Source organism: Zea mays, chromosome 4, assembly GCF_902167145.1.
Source record: "Zea mays cultivar B73 chromosome 4, Zm-B73-REFERENCE-NAM-5.0, whole genome shotgun sequence".
NCBI classification, from domain to species: Eukaryota; Viridiplantae; Streptophyta; class Magnoliopsida; order Poales; family Poaceae; genus Zea; species Zea mays.
In genome coordinates this window covers 240,374,853-240,396,288 of record NC_050099.1, presented here as the reverse complement: position 1 = coordinate 240,396,288, position 21,436 = coordinate 240,374,853, and the positions used below count along the sequence as shown (strand labels likewise).

At 48.5% G+C, this 21,436-nt stretch overlaps 1 protein-coding gene across 6 annotated transcripts; it reads right to left on the bottom strand.

The window, feature by feature from the left end:
- Positions 1 to 9,590: 9,590 nt before the first annotated feature.
- LOC606475 (uncharacterized) lies at positions 9,591 to 16,735 on the bottom strand. 6 transcript variants are annotated; one of them, XM_008679583.4, is made up of 5 exons: positions 16,520 to 16,735; positions 16,366 to 16,396; positions 10,535 to 10,979; positions 10,079 to 10,180; positions 9,598 to 9,983 (listed from the first exon to the last, which is right to left on the bottom strand). In XM_008679583.4, the coding sequence occupies exons 3-5, from the start codon at positions 10,972 to 10,974 to the stop codon at positions 9,977 to 9,979; spliced, it is 549 nt and encodes a 182-aa protein (XP_008677805.1). In that variant the 5' UTR covers positions 10,975 to 10,979; positions 16,366 to 16,396; positions 16,520 to 16,735; the 3' UTR covers positions 9,598 to 9,976. The 6 variants fall into 6 exon arrangements, with proteins under 6 accessions (XP_020407353.1, XP_008677805.1, NP_001296415.1 ...); NM_001309486.1 differs by having other exon boundaries at positions 10,110 to 10,180; positions 16,520 to 16,635; XM_020551764.3 differs by lacking the exons at positions 16,366 to 16,396; positions 16,520 to 16,735 and adding an exon at positions 11,122 to 16,120 and having other exon boundaries at positions 9,591 to 9,983; positions 10,110 to 10,180.
- Between the last annotated feature and the right edge of the window lie 4,701 nt (positions 16,736 to 21,436).

Genomic DNA, 21,436 nt, shown 5'->3' with positions numbered 1-21,436 from the left:
TCCTCCCCCGCACGCCTGCGGTTGAGCTCTGCCTAGAGGTCGTTGGTCTATGCACCTCTCACTGAGGGTGAGCGCACAGACGCTGACGCCTCACGTTGGCGCCGGGATGGCCGAGGCCTTGATCTGGTCGAGCCAGAGTGCCATGCCGAGCAGTCGGTCGACGTCGTCCCGCCACTGCTTCATGGCCTTCGGTGAGGCCGTGGAGCTCGGGGGGTGACGTAGCAACTCCCTGGCCGCAGACAGTGCCCCGGGAGCCGCCCTTGACGGAGTCCGGGATGTCTGCGCAGTTGTAAGCTGCCGTGCAGCGTGCACAACTGTAGTTCCCGGCACTGGGCGGTTGGGAACCTGTGGCGTGGAAGAGGCAGCTTCCTCCTCCACCAGAAAATCCACCGAAGTCTCGCCGTGGTGCTCGACGATTTGCACCATCATGCTGAGCAGGAAGAACAAACAAAAACCTAGAGCCTAAGCCCCTACCTGGCGCGCCAAATGTCGGAGAGGAAATCTCTGGCCGGGTGGCGGAATGCACCTGTCCTAAATCCTAAGATGAGGAGGGGCCTAAGTGTTTTGCTTGTTAGTTGGAAAATGGGGAGAACACAAGAACACACAAGGATTTAGAGTGGTTCGGGCCGCCGGAGCGTAACACCCTACTCCACTGTGTGATGTATAGAGCTTGTATGAACTTGTGAGCCTGAGCTGGGTCTAAGTGTGTCCAAGTGAGCTTTTGTGAGCCTGAGTGTGCTTGTGTCGTAACGTTGCGTGCCTCCCCTTTTATAGCTGAAGGGGGGCACGTACAAGGGTGCTGAGCCCCGACATGCGGGCCCAGGGACATAACAGATGTAATACTTGGAGCAACTAATACTGGTCACCAGTGCAATCTCCTTGCGCCCGGATATCCGCAACCTGCGTAGTATCGGCGTGCAGCGGAAGCTTCACTAGCAACGTACGAGTGGTGGTGGGCATAGTGTATGCCGCAGCACTGGCGTACTGCCTGCCAACGGAATGGACAGGCACGCCGCCTGCAGGATGGCCTGGTCGTCGCCCGTCAGCAGAGTGGACAGGTCACATTTAATGCTGAGACAGCACATCGCCTGCCAGTGGAGTGGCATGGCTCATTAAATGCCGAGGCGGCACATCACCTGCCAGTGGAATAGACACGCGGCGCGCCTTATCCGTAATAAATGCAGCGTCGCGCGGCCCAGAGGCCTTACGTCAGGCTCTGCCCGCTGGCTTACGTCATGGGTAGTAGGCCACGTGGCAGCATCGGGTCTCCGCCTGAGCGGGGAGCAGAAGTGTATATGGTATGGTCCGGACACTTGTCGGCTCCGGACCCCGTCTGACCTTGATTAAGCCCTGGGTATTCTTTGTCCCAAAATCCCGGGACCCTGCTGAGGGTGGCCCGGACCCTACACAGAGAGGTCCGGGACCCGTCCTGGGGGTCCGGTCTGTACCAGCGGAGGTCCTGGACCCTGCCCGGAGGTCCGATCCGGACATGCAGGGGTCCGATACTTTCCCATGGGGGTCCAGACCCACCGTTTATATCTTGGAGGATATTGTCTTCCCGGCCACGTGGCGGCCCTAGGGCCGTCCTCATGGTGGAGTCATGTGTTGTTCGTCACGCGACTAAAGATAGCCGCATGAACACAAAACCTTTATATTGTAGTAACGGATACCCCATTTCCAGGGTATTGACAGATCTGATCTAGGGTCGTGAGTTGATTTCAAACAAATATAAGAGTTTTTTTTGTAAAAAGATGACATAGGATGACCGTTAAAATTGATGATTTAATATAGTAGAGAAAATGGTCCTCCCACCTTCATGTTATATTTTGGTTGAACGGGTTGCACCAACAGATCTGATTGCACCTGATATGTTGATATGTTGCTCCTGTAAATTTATAATAAATAGCCACCATTCAATTTAATTCTCCTTCCATCCCACCAAAGTCCAACGGCCAAAAAAACCCACAAATACTCCCTCCATTCCACAAAATGCAACCTTCGATAGCCGGCAGCACCCAGCGGCCAAAAATCCAACGCATGTACAGCCACGAACGGACCACACGATGCTGGGCCATCGCGCCGCTCCTCTCCACTTTGGATCAGTCGGTCTTACGAGCTGGTTGGCCCACGCGTGGGGAGCTAAGCGTGTTTCTGCTTGGCAGGCATTAGCAGCACACAAGCACAACATCATACGACAAAAACTGCAAACCTAGCAACAATTAAGTAACCTGCACTGCACAAGTGCTCGTCTAATATTGTTTCTGTTCCACAGAATAGGTATTATTCTCCCGTGAGTTTATGTAGTTTAATTTCCTACATCTCCAAAAATCACAAAGAGGATTTAAGTTTCCAAATTATCCTTTACGTGGTTTTTGTTCCACTTAAGAATATCTGTTCTACATATAACGTTCCGGTTGAACAATGCGTATCAAGCAAAGCCAGGTGTACAAACCTTTATTCAAGTCTGAATAATCTGTTCCATTTGTATAAACTTCTGCTCCTCCTGTAAAACTATTGTTATAGGCAAATAATTGTTGTCAAGCAGGCTAGAGAGTGAAAATATTATGGACAAACCATTATGTTTCACTTAAGTAACTATTCTTTAGTTTTGTCCATTTTTCGTGCGAAAAAGAGAGTGGCTTGGTGCACTCTACAATACACTTCGTCCATAGATAGCTAAGGGTGTCCCTAGCAAATCGCGGATGCGGTCGCTGATACTCAAAATGAGTAAGAAAATGCAATTATCACTCGTCCAGCGAGTTGCAGATGTGGTCTCGCCAAATGCTCGATTTCCTGCCACGTTTCGCGTGCTCGCAAAATGCCTAGGCTCCACTCTCTCGCATCTGCCACGACACCAGGCTCCATTCCCCCGTCGCATAGCCTATTCGCATAGTCCTCCCGCGACATGTGCGTCGCCTCCACCTCCGCCTCTAGGACGGTGGCTTGAGGGAAGTTTGGTTGCCGAAACAAAACACGAGAACTAACTATCTGCATCACATCCACAACTATTCGAGGAACGCTGCTAGAAGTAGTATACTTTTTCCGCAACGAAAAACATCGCGGAAATGGCCTAGTTCTACGTCCACGTTCGCAAACTTCTAGAGACAGTCTGAGGGCGGATCAAGCAGTCAAGCAGCGGGTGGAGCTCAAGCCCTCCTACCACCTCGGTGACAATAGAGCTCTTCATATTTTTTGTAATTCTAAAAAGGGGATGCTCTAGAGGTTGAATATGACTTTAGCTTTTGATTTCATTAAATCCTAAAACCGCCACTGTAGACATCATACCAAGATGAATTTTTTTACAAAGACAGCTAGTAACCGGCCATGGCAAAACTAAGAAAGAAAGACACATCGTGAGCCAAAACACAGATTGATTGACCAACTAAGTGCCCGTTCGGTTCTTCTTGAATACTTTACTGGATTGGTTTCGGATTGGAATAGTTCGCAGCTTGATGAGTTGGAATGGTTTCGGCCTCCAATCTGGACTAAACGAACAGAGCCTAAAGAAGATGTAACAAATGGTTGACTATTGTTGGCTTGTCCGAGAGGAGAGGCTACTCAGTTGGGACTTCAGATAATCAAATTCCTACCCACTCAAGTGAAACCATCTAGGCTCTTAGTAGAATTTTTTTTAAATTAATAACGACACGGAATTATTATAACTAACATATATTTTGCGAAGGTATTTGAGTTAGGACATAGTAATGGTGATTGTTTGGCAATCAAAGGTGATAGTTTATGGTGATAGTTTATATTAGACCTTCAAGACTTGTTTATGAGCCAGGATACCGAAGGAGATTGGATATGCTAAATTCTCCTTGTTATTTAAAACTTAATAGCAAGGAGATTTTAGCCCCCTCCAGTCGTCTCCTACGGTATTCTTGTTACCAAACAAACCATAGGAGTCCTTGAGACATATTTCGCCCTCTCAACTTTTTTTCTATTTTTTCTTCTTTGGAAAAGCTATTCTCGATCTATATCGCTAGAAGTCTAGATGCATCCACGCGGTGCATACATAGGGGGGTGTGGTTACAGACTCAGGACTGATTTGGTGACTAAATAGCAAGAGGATTCTTCACATGTATCCTATCAAATTCCCTTTGTCGCCAAACAATAGTCCTCACTATAGGTGTACATTCGGGCCGCCTGGTCCGGCCCGACCCGACCCAAGCCCGAAAAAGCCCGTATTGTTTGAATTTCGGGTCGTGCCAGGCTGGCCCACGGGCCTACCCCTCGGCCCACGGCATGTCCCGTAATTGCTTAAACGTGACGGGCTCATTTCAGGCGGCCCGAAATTATAAAAGCCCAAAATTCACATTAGGACCCAAAATTCAATTTTTGGCCCAAAATTCAGTTTTTGGCCCGAAATTCACATCAGGACCCGAAATTCACATCAGAGCCCGAAATTCAAAACAAATTGAATAAAACAAATAAAAGATAAGACAAATAAATTTGACCAAAAACAAACTTAATATTTGTATTAAGTTACCAGAGCTATGCAATGACTACCTCGTTTACAGATCATTTTGTTAGAAAGAAAAAAGTATAATTAGCTCTGTATAAAGTTCGTAAGTTCAGTTCATTATCTAATGTTCATAATAAAAATAAAATTACATCGCATACTCTAATTCAAAGCTAAAAAACATCTAACTAACATTATTTATAGCTTTGTGTTCTTTATTAAGTAAATGAAAGTGTCGAATGAAGTGTGATTTTAATAAATATATAAGCCTTTTCGTGCCTCTGTATGAGCCATTTCGTGTCTGTCTTAAACGGGTCGTGCCCGTGCCCGTCCATGGGCCGCGACCTCAGCCCAAATCCGATCCGGCACTAAAATATTTCATGTCGTGCTGTGCCTGAACCGTGCTTTTTTTTATGCTTTGAATCGATCCATTAGACCCGACCCAAATGTACACCTATAGTCCTCACGGTGACACCTCGTGGATTCGGCCAGTAAACGCGCGCGCGGGGTACCGGCGTCCGGCAAGGCAAAGGCGCGGCCTTGCCCCGGCCCCTGGTGCCTGCGGTCGTCCTCGAAAAGACGAAAAGCCTCCGCGACCGCGACCCACACCCGTCCTCTGCGCTGCCCCTCCCATCATCTTGAAAATCCGTGCAATGTGCTCGTTCGTGGGTTGGGTGAGTGAACCGCAGAAGAGACACCGCAAAAGAGACAACGCCGGCACGGCCATGGGCCATGGCCATGGCCAGCCTCCCTCGCGCCTCTCGGGCTCTCGCTCTGCCTCTCCCCTCCCCTCCAAAGGCAGCGAGCCAGCGACAGTACAGCGCCAGTGCTCCCGGCTTTAGTTACCTCCGGCTGCCGGCCGCGCTTTGGCCCCAGCCCCAGCCCCAGCCCCCAGGGTTTCTCGCCAGTCGCCACGATAAAAGGCGGGCAGGCAGAGGGAGAAAAGCCGCCGCCGCGCGGGCAAAGCTACTGTACTAGCCAAACCGGAGTCGGCTGTGCAGTGCCGGTGCATGCATGCATAAAGGGCAGAAAGGAGTCTAGCAGGCGACTGAGAAGTGAGAAGAAGGAATCTCCCTCGGGCCGAGAGAGCCAGGATCGCCACGCCAATAATTGGGACGAAATGCGCCCAAAAAAGAAAAGATCTAAAACATTTTGGTACGTTTTTTATAAAAACAATTAACTCTTGCCAGAAGGATTCTAGAATAAGGATTGCTTGTTTAGAGTAACTCCAAAAGAACTTGTAAACCAACTCTAAACAAATATTGTTAAATAAATACTCTCTCTGTCATAAAATAAAATTCGTTTTAGTGATTTATTAGATTCACATAATACTTGATGTATGTTTTTTATATATACGTCTAGATTCGTCTTTATTCATTTGAATATAGACATAAAAATCAAAAGTTACAACGATTGCTATTTTGGAACGGAGTGAGTAGTGATTTCTGTTGCTCCAATAGCTCCCACATCTTTTCCTCAAAAATTTCGCGTTCCGCATCCATAGCCTCGTCTCCCTCATATTTTGTCATGTTCTATTTCTCTCCAATATGTTTGTGGCTGCCTGGTTGGTGGTCCACCGGTGCTTCCTGCCATCTATGCACAGGCTACGAAGGCCCATATGTAGGTGCAAAGTGGGATGCCTGGAGCTTTTTTTTTAAAAAAAAAATTGAGTCCAGTTTTCCTTTTTTCAGTTTTGTTTAAGGGTCTCGTTGAAGCATACACAATAATTCACCCTTACAAAATTTTAACCTTCCCCCAATAATAATTTTTTGGAAAACTTTTCAGCATCCTTTTGGAGTTGCTCTTAGGAGTCAAATGTCTCTCTTTAAAAAGTGAAGACATATCAATCTAAATTATGAAGATACTTATCTTGTTTGGCTTCCTGGGGTTGGCTGAAGCAGGCCCTTCCTATGGGGTCGATCTTGCAAATGCCAGACTCCCTAAGAGGTCGATCTTGCAAATGCCAAACTTTGACCGACTGTTTATCATCGACTGTGACACTTCTAGTGCGGGTTTTGATGTCGTTCTCCATCAAGGGGCTGGTCCCCTTGCCTTCTTCGGCTAGCCCTTTGTCACCCATCATCACAAGATGGCGACATACAAGCATGAACTTATTGACCCGGTTCTGGTTGCACGACATTGGTGATAGTACCTCTAGGCTCGTTTCCTTGTTTGTACCGACCACTGCAGTCTTAAGTTAATCTTGGACTAACGATTGTCAGTTGTTCCCTAGCATAAGTGGATCAGCAAGTTGCAAGTTGTTCGTCTTCGATTTCATGGTCGGTACCACCCCCTTCCTCGTTGCCTCAACTCATCATCATGACACCAATACCATCGGGGACTTCACAAAGTTGCACGTCCTCTCTAGGCCCTCGTTCCACCTACTTGACGGGATCTATGCTGCAAAAATGGATGATGAAGAGGTTGGTTGTGTTCACCAATAGATCTAGGATGCAACTCTTACGACACCATTGCAGATCATTGATGGCTTCTTGTTTCATGATAAGTGTGTCTTCGCATGCGCCAACACGTGCTTGCGCTAGCGTATACCACCAGGCATGAGGGGATTCAAAAGACACTCCAGCAAATGTGTCTGGATTTATGCATCTCTGACGCCCGCATAGTCGTCTAAGACTATGTCCGCACATGAGCCACATGCCAACACAACAAGACACCAACCATGCAGGCATACAACTCAACGGTATACTTCAACCTAGGTCTATGCTGACATCTCCATAGACTTCATTAAGGGCCTCCCTAAAGTCCAAGGATATCATTCTCACCATCATCGCTCGCTTCTTCAAGTGAGCGCACTGATCCCCCTCAACCACCTATACACACCTGTCTCGGTCGCTCGTGCCTTTTTTTGAGGTTGTTGTTCGTCTATACGGTTTATCCACCTCTATTGTTAGTGATCATGACCCAATCTTCACGAGTCACATGTGGCGTTGCCTCTTCAAAATGGTCGGCATCAAGCTCTAATTAAGCATGACGTTCGACCCTCAGACATACGTCTAGTCAGAGGTCATCAACAAGGTGATCACCATTTTACCTATGTTGTGCCACTTTGGATTCACTAGCTTCCTTGAATGAAGTATTACTATAATATTTATCCATATGGCGCTCCGCACCAATGCCTTTTTCAGGTGGTGTACAACTGACCCTCACTATCTATTATTTCGCACGTCATAGGGGCAGCTCAAATGGAGGAAGTGGACACCCTCCTGTGTAACCACGTCGCCTTCATCGCGGAGATTCACAAGCGTCTTTTTCAGGCCTACCAGTATGTTAAGCGCCACTACGACAGTCATTGTCGTGCTCTTAGAGTTTGTAGTGGGTGATTGGATGTGGCTCTGTCTTCTCCATCGACCAACACAATGGCTAGAGTCCAAGCCCAGGGGTAAGCTCGGATGACACTATATCAGTTGTTCCACATGCCTAAGCACGTCGGGTAGGTGGCCTATCGCTTTTATATTCCAGCGGGTGTATGTTTCCACGACGCGTTCACATCGGGCTGCTTTGTGGGACCACCGACGACTTTGTCGCCCGTGCCACTACCTATACAGGATGGTCGACTACTGTTCGAGCTAGAGCGTGTGTTGCTCGTCCGACTACGCTAAGGCATCTGGCATGTCCTTGTTCAGTGGTGTGGCCTATCCAACTACGACTCCACTTGAGAGGCGCTTCGTCAACTTAATAAACTATGCCTCGACATCAAACTCCAGGACAAAGTTGTTCGAAGAGACGGCAAGAGATGTTAGGACTGACATGGGCTATAGACTTAAGGAACGCTACGTGAATAATTAGGGGCGAAATACCAAGGCGTTTCTTTCTAAGATATTTTAATTTATATATAAAGAAAGTAGAATTACGACGGTTTCCTGTTAAAAGGATTCGATGAAATAAGGACGATAAGAAGAGAAGATGTATCAACCTAAGCAAACAATATAATTATGTTGTTTAACTTCAGAGACCATCTTTCACGTCTCTTTGTCGCTCGTCTACACGTCCTATGAGCGACCATATCTCTTGTGCGCCGGCGCCACTGTAGTACACGACCCGGTCATCCGTACGGCTTATACGTGTAGCCATAGCGGCGTAGCCATAGTAGGATTTCCGATTCTATCAGCCGGCCTGTCAATGCCCCGCGGCGGCGGCGACGACGTGGCCGCCGCGCTTTAGCTATGCCGACGTGGGTCGTCTGGGTGGAAGGGAGCTGGGTGACCGCTCGCTTTTGACTGTGACGGGATCTCTTTCCTCTCAGGCTCAGGCTCAAGACGCGCTCGCTCGCCGCGCCTTATCGGGCAGCAGCAAATCCACTTGGGCGGGCGGCACATGCGTCGGCGTCGTGCGGGGGAAGCTCACGCTCATGGAGCCACCTGCCATCGACTGCAAAGAGCTAAAGACAAGGCATGGGCGCGTGGCCTCACAAAAGAGCATCCAATGCAACGCACACGCACTTACGAGGCCGAGAGCTGCTGCTGGTGGTTTTGCCGATGCGGGTCTTCAAGTTGTGCGCACGTGCATGCTGGTGCGCGCCTCTCTCTCTCTCTCTCTACGCATGTTATGTTACCACACGAGACGCAGCACCTCTGGGACCTGGGGAGGACGACTGGACTGGACGAGAGTTCTGGTTCACCGCACGGCACGACGCGTTGCGTTGCACGTGCACAGGTAGCTACCATCGGTCACTCGGAAGCAAGTGCAGAGGTCGTTGAGGGCTTGAGGCAATAATATACTTAGACTCTTTCCACCGACATCATCTATATACATCATTTATATCCGTCTTTTACAGTATTCTCTAAAAGATTCTATCTCCTATATCTATTTCCTCTTTAACAACGTCATCTAAATCACGTCCTCTATATGTAAATGCCTATATTAAAGATATTTTTTATTTTTTATACATACGTATTTATCATACTCTCAAATATATTATACATATTTTAGTTTTACTAAACCGGTTGTTTAAAGTATTCAAATAGATAAAAAACCGTTTAGAGAAACTCTATATATAAAGGATCCAGCAGCATTTAGAGACGCTGCTGGAGAGAGTAGATGACCCTGATCCTCTAAATTTAGGGTACAGAACCTTTTAAAGCTCCTTGTTGGAGCTAGCCTTACACCATAAAGCAAGAACAAGATGAACGCCCCCGGAGATATTAAGAAGCAACAGTACTAGTTAAGCAAGCGTTTTTTGGGGGGTTACATCACAAGACTCGATCCAAGCGCAAACATGCGGAGGAGACGAACGGGAAACAGAACAGCAAACATAGGTCCCAAATGGTAATTAAAGGGCTATGAGAACCAAACCAAATCTAATAAAAGAGAAGAGACGGCATGGGTGGTTGAACAAAACTAGCTAGCTAGTAACAGAGCATCGCGGCCGTCTTTTTTTTTTTTTGTTGCAAATCCACTACTCTCTCTCTCTCTTACGTTACGACGTGATGAGGACTCCTCTTGTCGTCGCTTTCTTCGGCGCTGCAGACTTTTTAACTTGCTCGATCCTACACCTCAGTGCCTGCACACGGCGAAGTGAGTGAACCCCGTACTCGGTTAGGTCATGGATATGGCAGCCAGAGCGGCCGAGAGGAGGGGAAAGATTCGGTAATTTACAAGTAGTTTTCGTAGGTCATGGCAGCGCTACCAGAGTCCCGCGGTGCGTTGCACCTGAAGCACTCCATCCTGCTGGCGAAGTTGTGCTCGTTGCATCCGGATCTGTGGACGATTCGCACGCACAAAGGTTAGCAGAGTGTTCACAGGTAAAATGCATACTGGCAGAGTACCTACCTACTCATCCACTAACTGAGACATCAGCAACTCCTAAGAAGATTTAGAGGCTAGGTTATCGCTAATATATCATGCATGCAGACAGACAGACAGAAAGCATAGCCAGACGATTCTGTTGTCCCTTACTCCAGCATGTTGCTGATAAAACAATCCTTTTTTTTTCTCATCAGACCTTGCGTACGACAAGAAAACAAGCACATGGATTCATGGACAGAATGAATACCACGCCCGTCCATGAAACATGTAGTCAAGGTGGAAGGGTTCAAGTTTAGTAACACGCACCTGGTGCAGATCCAGTCTCCGGACTTCCAACCGGGGCGGTTGGTAGTACGGGCAGCGCCAGCACCAGCACCAGCAGCACCGCTGCCGAAGCCGTAGCCCCGTGAGCGTGACATGTCGCCGTCAAAGCCGCCAGCGCCACTGTTCACAGCGGCCTCCTCCTTGTAGGCGGAGCACTTGAAGCAGCTGGAGCGGCTGGCGAAGTTGTGCGCGCCGCAGGAGCAGTACCAGTCACCAGGCCGGACGTCAGAGCCAGCAGCGCCAAAGCCGCCGCCGAAGGAGGAGCCACCGCGGCCACCGAAGCTGGCGTAGTCGCCTCCTCCTCCTCCGCCGCCACGATCAGCAACTCCACGTGGCTCGCTGCAGCGCTGGCATATGTCTCGGCGGCTGAAGTTGAGGTGCTGGCACGCCCTGCAGTCCCAGTCTCCTGGCTTCCTGTTCATCTTGCCTGCAGTAGTTACACACCGTCAAAACGACTCAAAAAAAAAAAGGACACCCACATTAAAGAAGATACCATCGAAGAGCTAGAACAAAAGCATAATCCAAGAAGATATGTATGTAGGTTACGCGCTAACACAAAGCTAAATTACCTAAGCAAAGCTCGGCTGTGTGTGTTGCTGGGTCCTCCTAGGGAGTGGTATATGAAGTGAGATGGTGGTGATGCAGCAAGGTGCGTGTGTGCAGGGGTATTTATAGTGATGTTTGGAGGGGATGCTGAAACCGAGGGTGAGCTATCTTTGTGCCTTTGATTCTTAGCGCGCTTTGGCCCGCGAGGAACAAGGGAATCACGTAAAACTAGAAAGAGGAGGGGAGTTAAAAGAAAAGAAAAGAAAAGAAGAGAAAGCCATTAAAGGGAAAAGAATTATGGGGAGTTTGAATCCCCCTTTCTTTGCCCTGTATCTTAGCCTGCCTTGGCAACATCTTTTGAGACATGGGATGCAGGGATGTGTGCACTTCTAAGTATTATTGCGCTTAGGAAACATGGCATGCACTAGCTGTTGTTGTAGGTGTTCTCAAAATATGTCTTAGCAGAAACACATCCAAATATAAGGCTGCAACACACTAGTATGGAATTTGAGGAGGTTGGTACCATCCAAAACAGAGTAAATGTTGGTGATTGGTATTTTTTTTCTTGAAGAAAAAGATCAGGAGTTCTGCCTTGCATTCAAGGTGTGATTAGTAAAATATTCTGTGTTTACATGGCACACTTTGAGTTGATACAGTTAACTGTTGAATGACAGATTCTGTCTATGTTTTCTAATTTTGAAGGTACAATACATAACCCATTTAGTTACCTCGTTCAAAAACATAAACAAATCTGTGCTTAAACTAAAAGAAACAAAATCTGGTCTATACCAACAATACAACTTATTGCACTAGGTCGAGCAATTGTGGAGGCTGGGCTGCATCCATGTAGAAAATCTAATAAGAATCATACAAAATATATATATGGAAAGAAAAGCAAAACCTAAATTAGCACCAACTATTAGATTCCGATGGAAATAAGCAAGTGTTGGAGGTGTTGAGATGGACCCTGTCATTCCTGCAACTAAAAAAAAGGCTCTTCCTGTTCCTGATATTCGACTCTAACTTCGCCTTCTTTTACTATCAATTATTGAGAAAGACCATAGAATCCTTCCAAGCAACCATCACTCAACTCAGCGCTATAACCATTTCTGTCCAGCAATCTACAACAATATCATGGCCCGTCCATATCATTTATTCAGCATATCATTTACTTTAAGTAAGCACACCTTTTCAACTCAAAACCTTTTTTCCATGGATTTAGAGGGCCCTTGCATATAGCCAAAATTAACTGTCAATAATTAAAATTTTGAACCATATACTATCCCAAATATTAAAAACAAGTCCCATAATTAATTGTTAGAGAAATATTTCTAATAAAACGAGGAAAGTAGGTATCAGCCAAACTCCAATGAATGGATCAGAAACGGACTAGCTAATTTTCTAGATAAGAAGGAACAAGTAAGAATAAGGGGCACACTGCAGCACCAAGTGAATATTCTAAATGCAAGGAGAGAGAAAGGAGCATAAAGTGTTCAACAGCTTACCAACAGCATAAGCATCTACTCCCTCCATTATAAATTATAAATTGTTTTGTCATTTCTAGATACATAGAATTTGATATGCATCTAGATATACACTATATCTAGATAATATAGTAAAAAGTAATGGTTTTTTCCAGAGGACATAGCAGCGTCTTATAATTTGGATTGGAAGAGAGGGAGTACATGACAACATGATGTGTAGGTACAAAGAAAAATTAGCACTAGTGAAATAAGATACTATCTTTGTTGTTAAGTTGCGTGCACCGACTGATTCAACCCGCAAGCTTAAGCTGCCAGAAAGAGGTGGACGATACACTTTAACACCCCTACTCAAAATAAGGGGGGCAAAGGACTTAAGGGTTCGGAGGACTTAGGTTGCCTCCAACAGGCCAGCCAAAGAGACGCACACTTGAAAATAAAGGGGGCAGAGGACTTGAGTTGCCTTCGAACTTAAGACCTCCGGTTTTGGTATCTTGTTAAGTTGCACACAACAACGAGTTCAACTCAAAAGCTTAAGTTATCAGGAAGAAATGGACAATGCACTTATAAACTTCAACATTTGGAACTAAGTTAATCTAACAAATAAGAAATCTTTTCTTTGCAAAAAGAAAAAAAAGATCACCACCACTACCAATCAGACGCTCGCCTCTGGGCACACCGTTTGCCCCCTAACAGACGCTGCTTTGCCGACCAATGGTGTACTGTCCTTAGCCCTCGAATATGAATTCCCTAGCTCATGTAATTCCTTGAAAAAGAACCACTCTTACCCCTCCCCCTCAACCCCTGACGCTCCTTTGTTTGTACCACCTTTCATTGTAATCGCCGCACCCCGGCCCAATGCAATGCAAGACAGTAAAAAAACATTAATTCAGTTCATGCAAAGAAAAACAAATGTCTTTAAACAAATATGATATGGTTGACAAGCAAATACAATTCACCCCACTTCTGCTCAGCATATAAGCTCAGCAAATAACCTCAGCTATCTTACTTTTGGCAAAAACTCATTGTGAATTGATATACCACTTCACTTGGGCCCCAAGGGGTTTTCCTCACTTTGATCAACAACGGGCTACTGATAGACACACCATTGTCCACGTATACTAAAAATAGCAGTCTCTACTCATGTCCACAATGTTGTTTAATCTTAACGCAAAAGCATACTGGCAGATGGCCACATGGTTATCTGATACAGAATTAAATGGGTGAAAGTGACAGAAAAGAAAGAAAAGGAAAAACTACAAATCAAGACATAGCGAATTGGATTGCTGAGCTGTAAGCAATGAGAACTAGGCTTTATCTTTTTCGTTATAAGAGAATTTTCGAATGCAGAGAAAGATGCCATTGTCTCATAATGAAACTCCCTATGCACAAATCGAGATGAAAAATTATTCCTGGGCAGAAAGCAAAGGGAGGAGCTGGTGCATAACTGGAGAGAATGCCTGAGTATCATCAATACACAGCTAAACCAAGAGGTAAGTAACCCTCAAGGGTGGGGTTGACCACTGTCTTTAGAACTCTTTGAACAACCCTTTAATTTTCAGTTGTTTTACATCTACTGTGTTGTTTCCCTTGCCCTTTATCATGCTCATCCTTGAGGCTTTACATTAGTGGATTTCCTTTCGCTTTTTATCTACTCCGTCTATTTCATTACTTTTATGTTACTGTGCTAGTTACAAGTACTAGCAGTCGTGGTAGTAGATGCTACCAAAAGAAGATATAGGTTTCAAAACCATAGGATGATATGCCTTCTCTTCCATTCCATTCTCTTGGGTGAAGTGAAAGGAGAAGCAGGCACAAATCATGGAGTCGTGTAAAAAAACTGAGGGGCCAAAAGCTAGTTTGGATTCTCTCCTAGGGAAGTGCTTCAATGCATGACCATGACCAAACCCCAAAGGAAGTGGTCACTTGATAGCCCCTAACATGCTTTGATTCTCTGCTTTTACACAACCAAGAACAGCTCGAGCCTTTAGCTTTTATGGTATCAAGCATACTCAGATTAGAAATTAAGACTTGTAACAGAGCACAAAAATCTTCGGCAACAACCCTGTGTTCTACCAAGTGCTTTTTTTACTGGTGGGACCAACAAGACCTTCAAAATATGCAGATTTTTGGGCATGAACTGATAAACTATCAAGTTGAAACTTAAGATTAATCTGTATTTGATGGCAAAATATCCTTCCCAAAACTATATTCCAATTTCCAACGAATAGATAAATGAAAGTAATTTTGTATTTTTATGATAATAGCACATATATCTTCGAACTGTTAGTTTGTTTCTTACTAGACATCTAAGTATATGTGTACATAGAAATATGTACCATCTGAGCCCGTGGTGCCCCATGTAAAATTTATAGAATATATGTACGAAATGACCAGGATATATTACTCAGCACAGCATTGCATCCAGTGATCCAGCCACTACCTAGACTGGAGCCAGCATACTGGTCAAACATTCACAAATGATCCACTGCAGTCCCAAATCATCAATTTTCTGAACTTAAACCCCCGCTTTTGCAAGGGATTGGTTAAGTACGCTCTCCTTCCTATAAAATGAATCATTAGGTGCACTTGCATGCTATATCTTTGTATCTAGGATTCCAAAGACCATGCAGAGCACCTCTTTCCGGCTTGTACTCCTTCACTGACATGAATCCAAACAATTAACGTATATATTGGTTGTTTCGTTCCCTTTTGTGCTGCTTGCCTGACTGAGCCACAAAGCAACGAGGCGGCACACGAGTGGGCCACAGATGGGCACTACCTAAGACAGAGAGCAATATAATAGGTTCAACGTTGCATGGACTCTAATTATATTGTTACAGATTCTATGCACAGGCCATCGAGTGCGGCATGTGTGGTGTGTTCATGCAGCACACTTGCCATCCTGTAGTTTCTTCGTGACGTAATCGGTCCTCGACGAGGATAAAGTCAGTCAGTCAGCCAGTTTAGCTGACCAGCTTTCTTGTGTAGTCTCGATGCAGATTCAGTGATTGTGTACATCGCATTGCATTGCATCATAGAGGTGCACATAAAGATCTCTATTGCACGGTGGCCCATCAGGGACATCAAAGCAAATGATGTATGAAGTTTGGGTAGATAAGACCAGAACGGTGCGCAGCATGATGGCACAACTCAACTGAATGACTCATGCAATGGGACCATAATAATGGTCAAATACAGTCATATAGCATAATTTCAGATAATGCAGAAACAGACAGTCCATCACAACCTTGTAACTAAGCATCCCCTATTCTATCCTCTATTTCAAACTAACAGTATCAAACAGTGTCATCTACAGTTCCAAGGAAAGTATTTTCCACTGCCCATATTTTCCATGGAGACAGTCTGACAGACCCATTTCCCGAAAGACAAAGAGCACTACTGAAACCTTCAGATTTCCTCCACGGCTCACGGCGGCAAAAGCCCCCAGATTCCCTCGTATCAGATGCCATGCCATAGCTGTCGACTAATCATCGGCCGCACGAATCTCAAGGACACGCCCCCTCAACCCCGGTCCCAAAAACCTCCCGCGCGCAAACGAGGATAACAACGGGAGAGGAGAGCACGAGAGAGACGGCAGCCAAACCAACGAGTATTGGCAACGTTTTGCATCCAAATCCCTACAGATCGATCCAACCCTCGCGGGCAAGAATAACAAAAAAAAATCCAGCAAAAACAACCGATCGCGTGATGCCGTCAAAAGCAACAAATCCAACAGACCCAACCACGATGATACGAACAAGGGAAGGAGACGGACGTGTGTACCTGAGCCCCGATCCTCCTCGACTCCTCGCGACTGGCAGACGGCGGCGCGTCGGCAGAGAGGACGGAAACGATCTCGTCAGGATCGACGGCGGAAGAACCCAAACAAAACGAAACGAAACGTGAGGGGATTGAGAAGAGGGGTCCGAAAACCTACCTCGCGTCGCCTCGTCTCGTCTCGTCTCCGCAAGAACAAAACAACAGTTTTTTTTTCTTTGCGTTCGCGTGCGTATTTGTTCGCCTGATCGGTGGGAGAGGAAGGGACGCGAGGCACCGACGTCGAGGCGGGTCAAAGGGCAGCGCCGGCCGGTCCCACGAGTCGGTGGCAGCGGGAAACCGCGCGCGGTGCCAGTGCCGTGGCTTTCGTGGAAGCCAACCAAGTGTCCAGCTGGTGACGTGATTTGTGTGACTCAAGGACAGGTGGGCCGATTTGCTAGGCCCACACGGAAAGGGCTGCACCGTGCACGGGCTTGGGCAGGATCGTTGGAATTATGGTGTAGTTGTGTACAAATACAACTGCTGTTTTTTTTTAAGGAAAAGATTTATTGAAGTTTCTACTTATACTTTTGATTTATTACGAGAAACAATTAAACTGATAAGCTACTATAAAAACGCCCATCTTTTGCTTAAATCTGTAAAAAATATCTGAAATAAGTTGTACCAAACAAGACCAATATTGGGACATGAAAATTTGAAAGCCATGTTCTAAATCTAAAATAGTAGGATCTAATATTTTTATTTAAAATAATCAATAACAAACTAAAACTTGCAATAACATATAGTGTAATAGAATATATAAAGAAAATATCTATTTTATTTGAATAACATCGTTTTTGGTGGGTTTTTAAATAATATATTCTACAATATGTTTATATTCAATCTTCTCCATAGCTTTAATCGCGAGTGCTATTCTACTAAATATCATGTATTTGTTGTGTCATACTATAACACAAATATAAATTTAGTAGGTTTAATTTAGAGAAACTTCATTCACGCACGCGAACATGTATTAGAATCCTATGAAGATTCATTCTTTGTTCCGCTTTGACGCAACGGTAGGGTAGGAAGGAAGATAGATGTTGCATATTAACATATGTTGTATAAGATTATAAGGGCTAGTTTTGGAACATCATTTTCCCAAGAGATTCATATTTTCCCAAGTAGGAATCCTTTGGAAAAATGGTATTCTGAAACTAACCCTAAAACCAGGGACCAAGCTACACTATAGGTAGCGGATGCAAATGCACCCCAAAAAAATATAAAATCTATAAAATTGGTTAAAATTTTACCATATATGCGCCCGTAAAATAAATTCTTATGTATCCACAAGTCAAATGCACCATCCTTAATTTTGCTCTAGCTTCACCGCTGCCTAAAACTAGAACAATCTGATAATTTTGGGACTCTTAATTTTTTGAGGCTTGCAAGTGCACTGCTCGCACATAGCCCGGGCCTAAGAGCCTTCGTAGAAGAATATAAGATTGTCTCCAACAATAGTCTGTAAACTGTTTTGTCCGGTATATTTAGCTGTCGGCGTTTCGAGACCGGGGGGTCCCTAGGCCGACGAGTGAAATGTCGCCGCGTGCCCCAGCCCAGATGGGTCGGCGCGAGGCCGAGCGCGAAGGGGGGAGAAAGGTGGCCGGAGTCGGGCGTGAGAGAGGTGGAAATCCCGCGGCCTTCGTGTTCGTCCCGCGCCCAGGTCGGGTGCGCTTGCAGTAGGGGATTACGCGTCCACGCGGGTGAGGGAGCGAGCGGCCTTACGCGAGCGCCTGTCTCGTCCTCGTCCCCGCGCGGCCAACCCTCTCTAAGAGGGCCCTGGTCCTTCCTTTTATAGACGTAAGGAGAGGACCCAAGTGTACAATGGGAGGTGTAGCAGAGTGCTACGTGTCTAGCGGAGGAGAGCTAGTGCCCTAAGTACACGCCGTCGTGGCAGCCGGAGAGGTTTTGGCACCCAGTTGGTGTGATGTCGTGGCCGTCGGAGGAGCGCTGGAGCCTGGCAGAAGGACAGATGTCGGGGCTGTTGAGTCCTTGCTGACGTCCTCTTGCTTCCGTAAGGGGGCCGAGAGCCGTCGTCGTCAGGGAGCGTGCGGGGCGCCATCATTGCCTATCTGGCGGAGCGAGCCAGATGGGACGCCGGTCTTGTTCCCCATAGCCTGAGTCAGCTCGGGGTAGGGTAATGATGGCGCCTCCTGTTGACGTGGCTGGCCCGCGCCCTAGGTTGGGTGATGTGGAGGCTCCTCCGAGGTCGAGGTCGAGTCTGTCTTCCGTGGCCGTGGTCGAGTCCGAGCCCCTGGGTCGGGCGAGGCGGAGACCGTCGGCTGAAGCCAGGGCTGAGTCCGAGCCCTGGGGTCGGGCGAAGCGGAGTTCGTCGTCTTCTGGGGCTGAGCCCAAGTCCGAGCCCTGGGTCGGGCGGAGCGGAGTTCGTCGTCTTCGGGGGCTGAGCCCAAGTCCGAGCCCTGGGTCGGGCGGAGCGGAGTTCGTCGTCTTCTGGGGCTGAGCCCAAGTCCGAGCCCTGGGTCGGGCGGAGCAGAGTTCGCCGTCTTCCGGGGCTTAGCCCGAGTCCGAGCCCTGGGTCGGGCGGAGCGAAGTTCGCCGTCTTCCGGGGCTTAGCCCGAGTCCGAGCCCTGGGTCGGGCGGAGCGGAGCTTCCTATGGTGCCTGCGGCCGGGCCTGACTGCCTATCAGCTTCACTCTGTCAAGTGGCACCGCAGTCGGAGCGGCGCAGGCGGCGCTGTCTTTCTGTCAGGCCGATCAGTGGAGCGGCAAAGTGACGGCGGTCACTTCGGCTCTGTCGACTGAAGGGCGCGCGTCAGGATAAAGGTGTCAGGCCACCTTTGCATTAAATGCTCCTGCGATTTGGTCAGTCGGCGTGGCGATTTGGTCAGGGTTGCTTCTTGGCGAAGACATGGCCTCGGGCGAGCCGGAAATATGATCGCCGCTGGAGGGGGGCCTCGGGCGAGGCGGAGATCCTCCGGGGTCGGCTGCCCTTGTCCGAGGCTAGGCTCGGGCGAGGCGTGATCGAGTCCCTCGAATGGACCGATCCCTGACTTAATCGCACCCATCAGGCCTTTGCAGCTTTATGCTGATGGGGGTTACCAGCTGAGAATTAGGAGCCTTGAGGGTACCCCTAATTATGGTCCCCGACAGTAGCCCCGAGCCTCGAAGGGAGTGTTAGCACTCGCTTGGAGGCTTTCGTCGCACTTTTTTGCAAGGGGACCAGCCTTTCTCGGTTGCGTTTTGTTCCAGTGGGTGCGCGCGAGCGCACCCGCCGGGTGTAGCCCCCGAGGCCTCGGAGGAGTGGTTTGACTCCTCCGAGGTCTTAATGCCTCGCGTAATGCTTCGGCTGGTCTGGTCGTTCCCTCATGCGAGCTGGCCGTAGCCCGGGTGTACGGTCGGGTCCCAAGTTCTCGGGCTGGTATGTTGACGCTGTCAACGGTTTGGCCGGAGCCGGGTTTGCGAGAGCAGCCCCCGAGCCTCTGCACAGGGCGAGAGGGCGATCAGGGACAGACTCGACTTTTTTACATACGCCCCTGTGTCGCCTTTCCGCAAGGAGGGGGGAAAGCGCCATGTTGCCCTCGGTGGGCGCCGAACATGGTGTCTCCGGTGAGCTGCAGGCAGGTAATCCGAGCGGAAGTCCGTGCCCCGTTCGCTAGGGGTCGGCTAGAGGCCCAGAGGCGCGCCCAAAAGTACCTGCGGGTGATCTACCGGACCCGGTCCCCTATCGACGAGGTCCGAGGGCTCGATGCCTCCCTCTGATGGGATTCCGTTACAAGATCGCTCCCGCTGGTCTCGGAAATGTCCTAGGGTACCTCGGGAGCGCAGCCCGAGCCTTGGTTATGTATTGAACGTACCCATGGTCATCCCTCGCTCTGTGTCTGAGGCAGCTGTGAACCCTTCGGGGGCCAGCCTTCGAACCCCTAATCAGTAGTGGGCGCGGAGCCCGAGTAGCCTGAGGCGGCCGTTGAACCCTTCCGAGGGGCCGGCCTTCGAACCTCTGACCAGTAGTGGGTGTGGAGCCCACGCGCTCTGAGGCGGCTGTTGAACCCTTCCGAGGGGCCAGCCTTCGAACCTCTGATTAGTAGGGAGGCTCGGAGCCTGGTTCCTTCACGAGGAAGGATCCCTTTCGGGGTATCCCCCTTTCCCGGTCCCTGTTGTAAGAGAGAGAAAGAGGAAAAGAGGAAAAAGATACGAAATCGAACGACGTGGCGTACCTTTTTTGACGCGGTCATTATGGTGAAGGCGAAGCGTCGCTCGCTTCTCCTGCCAGAGGCGCCGCCTTTCCCGTCGCGGAGTTAATGCGACGGGGCGAGTGGTTCGCGGGGCGGCCGTTGCGCGTGCGCGGGCCGTTCGAGGAACGGAACACGGGCGCGTCGTCTTCACGCCGTGAGAGAGAGTTCTTTCGCTGCCCCCGGATGGGACGTAAGCTTGGCTGACGTCGTGACCGCTGCTCCTGCCCGCCTGCCACCGCCATTACTGCCGGCCCATTTTTGGCCGTATTGACCGTCGCGCCAGGCTGGCGCTGCTGGGTCGTGCGCTGGGTCGCCTCAAGTCGCGGTATTGGTTCCGCAGTCGAGGAGGCGCGGTAGTGGTGCGAGTGGCGGTGCAGTTGCTTGCACGAAGCATCCGGCGCGCCGGTTGCATGACGCGTGGGCCTGGGCCTCCATGCTGGGCGTGTTGGAAGTTGGAGAAGTGCGACCACTTGGCGTGGTTGCATGCCGCCTGCATGGCTGCCCGCCCTTTCGCACGCTGGTCTGGGCAAAAGTGGAGAGCCGCTTGTAACCGCTGGGCGGTTGCATGCACCGCGCGCGGCGGTTTGGCTTCTTCTGCTCTGGGCCAGCTCGCATGACATGTGGGACCCAGCCCCCGCGCCGTAGAGGGAGGACCTTGGATCGTGTCGGAGAAGACTCAGCCCCCGACGGCTGGGGACGCAAGTAGGGAGAGTCGCCTTTAAAAGGAGGGTGACCCCCTTGAAATGCGACCATGTCTTCGCGCTCCCTTATGCATCGTGTCTTTCCACCTTCCAAGCCCCCGGATGGGGGATGCCCACAGTCTTTCCGCCTTGTCGTTGGAGGAAC

Excerpts from the sequence above, each read along its gene's own strand:
- LOC606475 (XM_008679581.4), bottom strand. The coding sequence starts at position 10,974 with ATGAACAGGAAGCCAGGAGACTGGGACTGCAGGGCGTGCCAGCACCTC.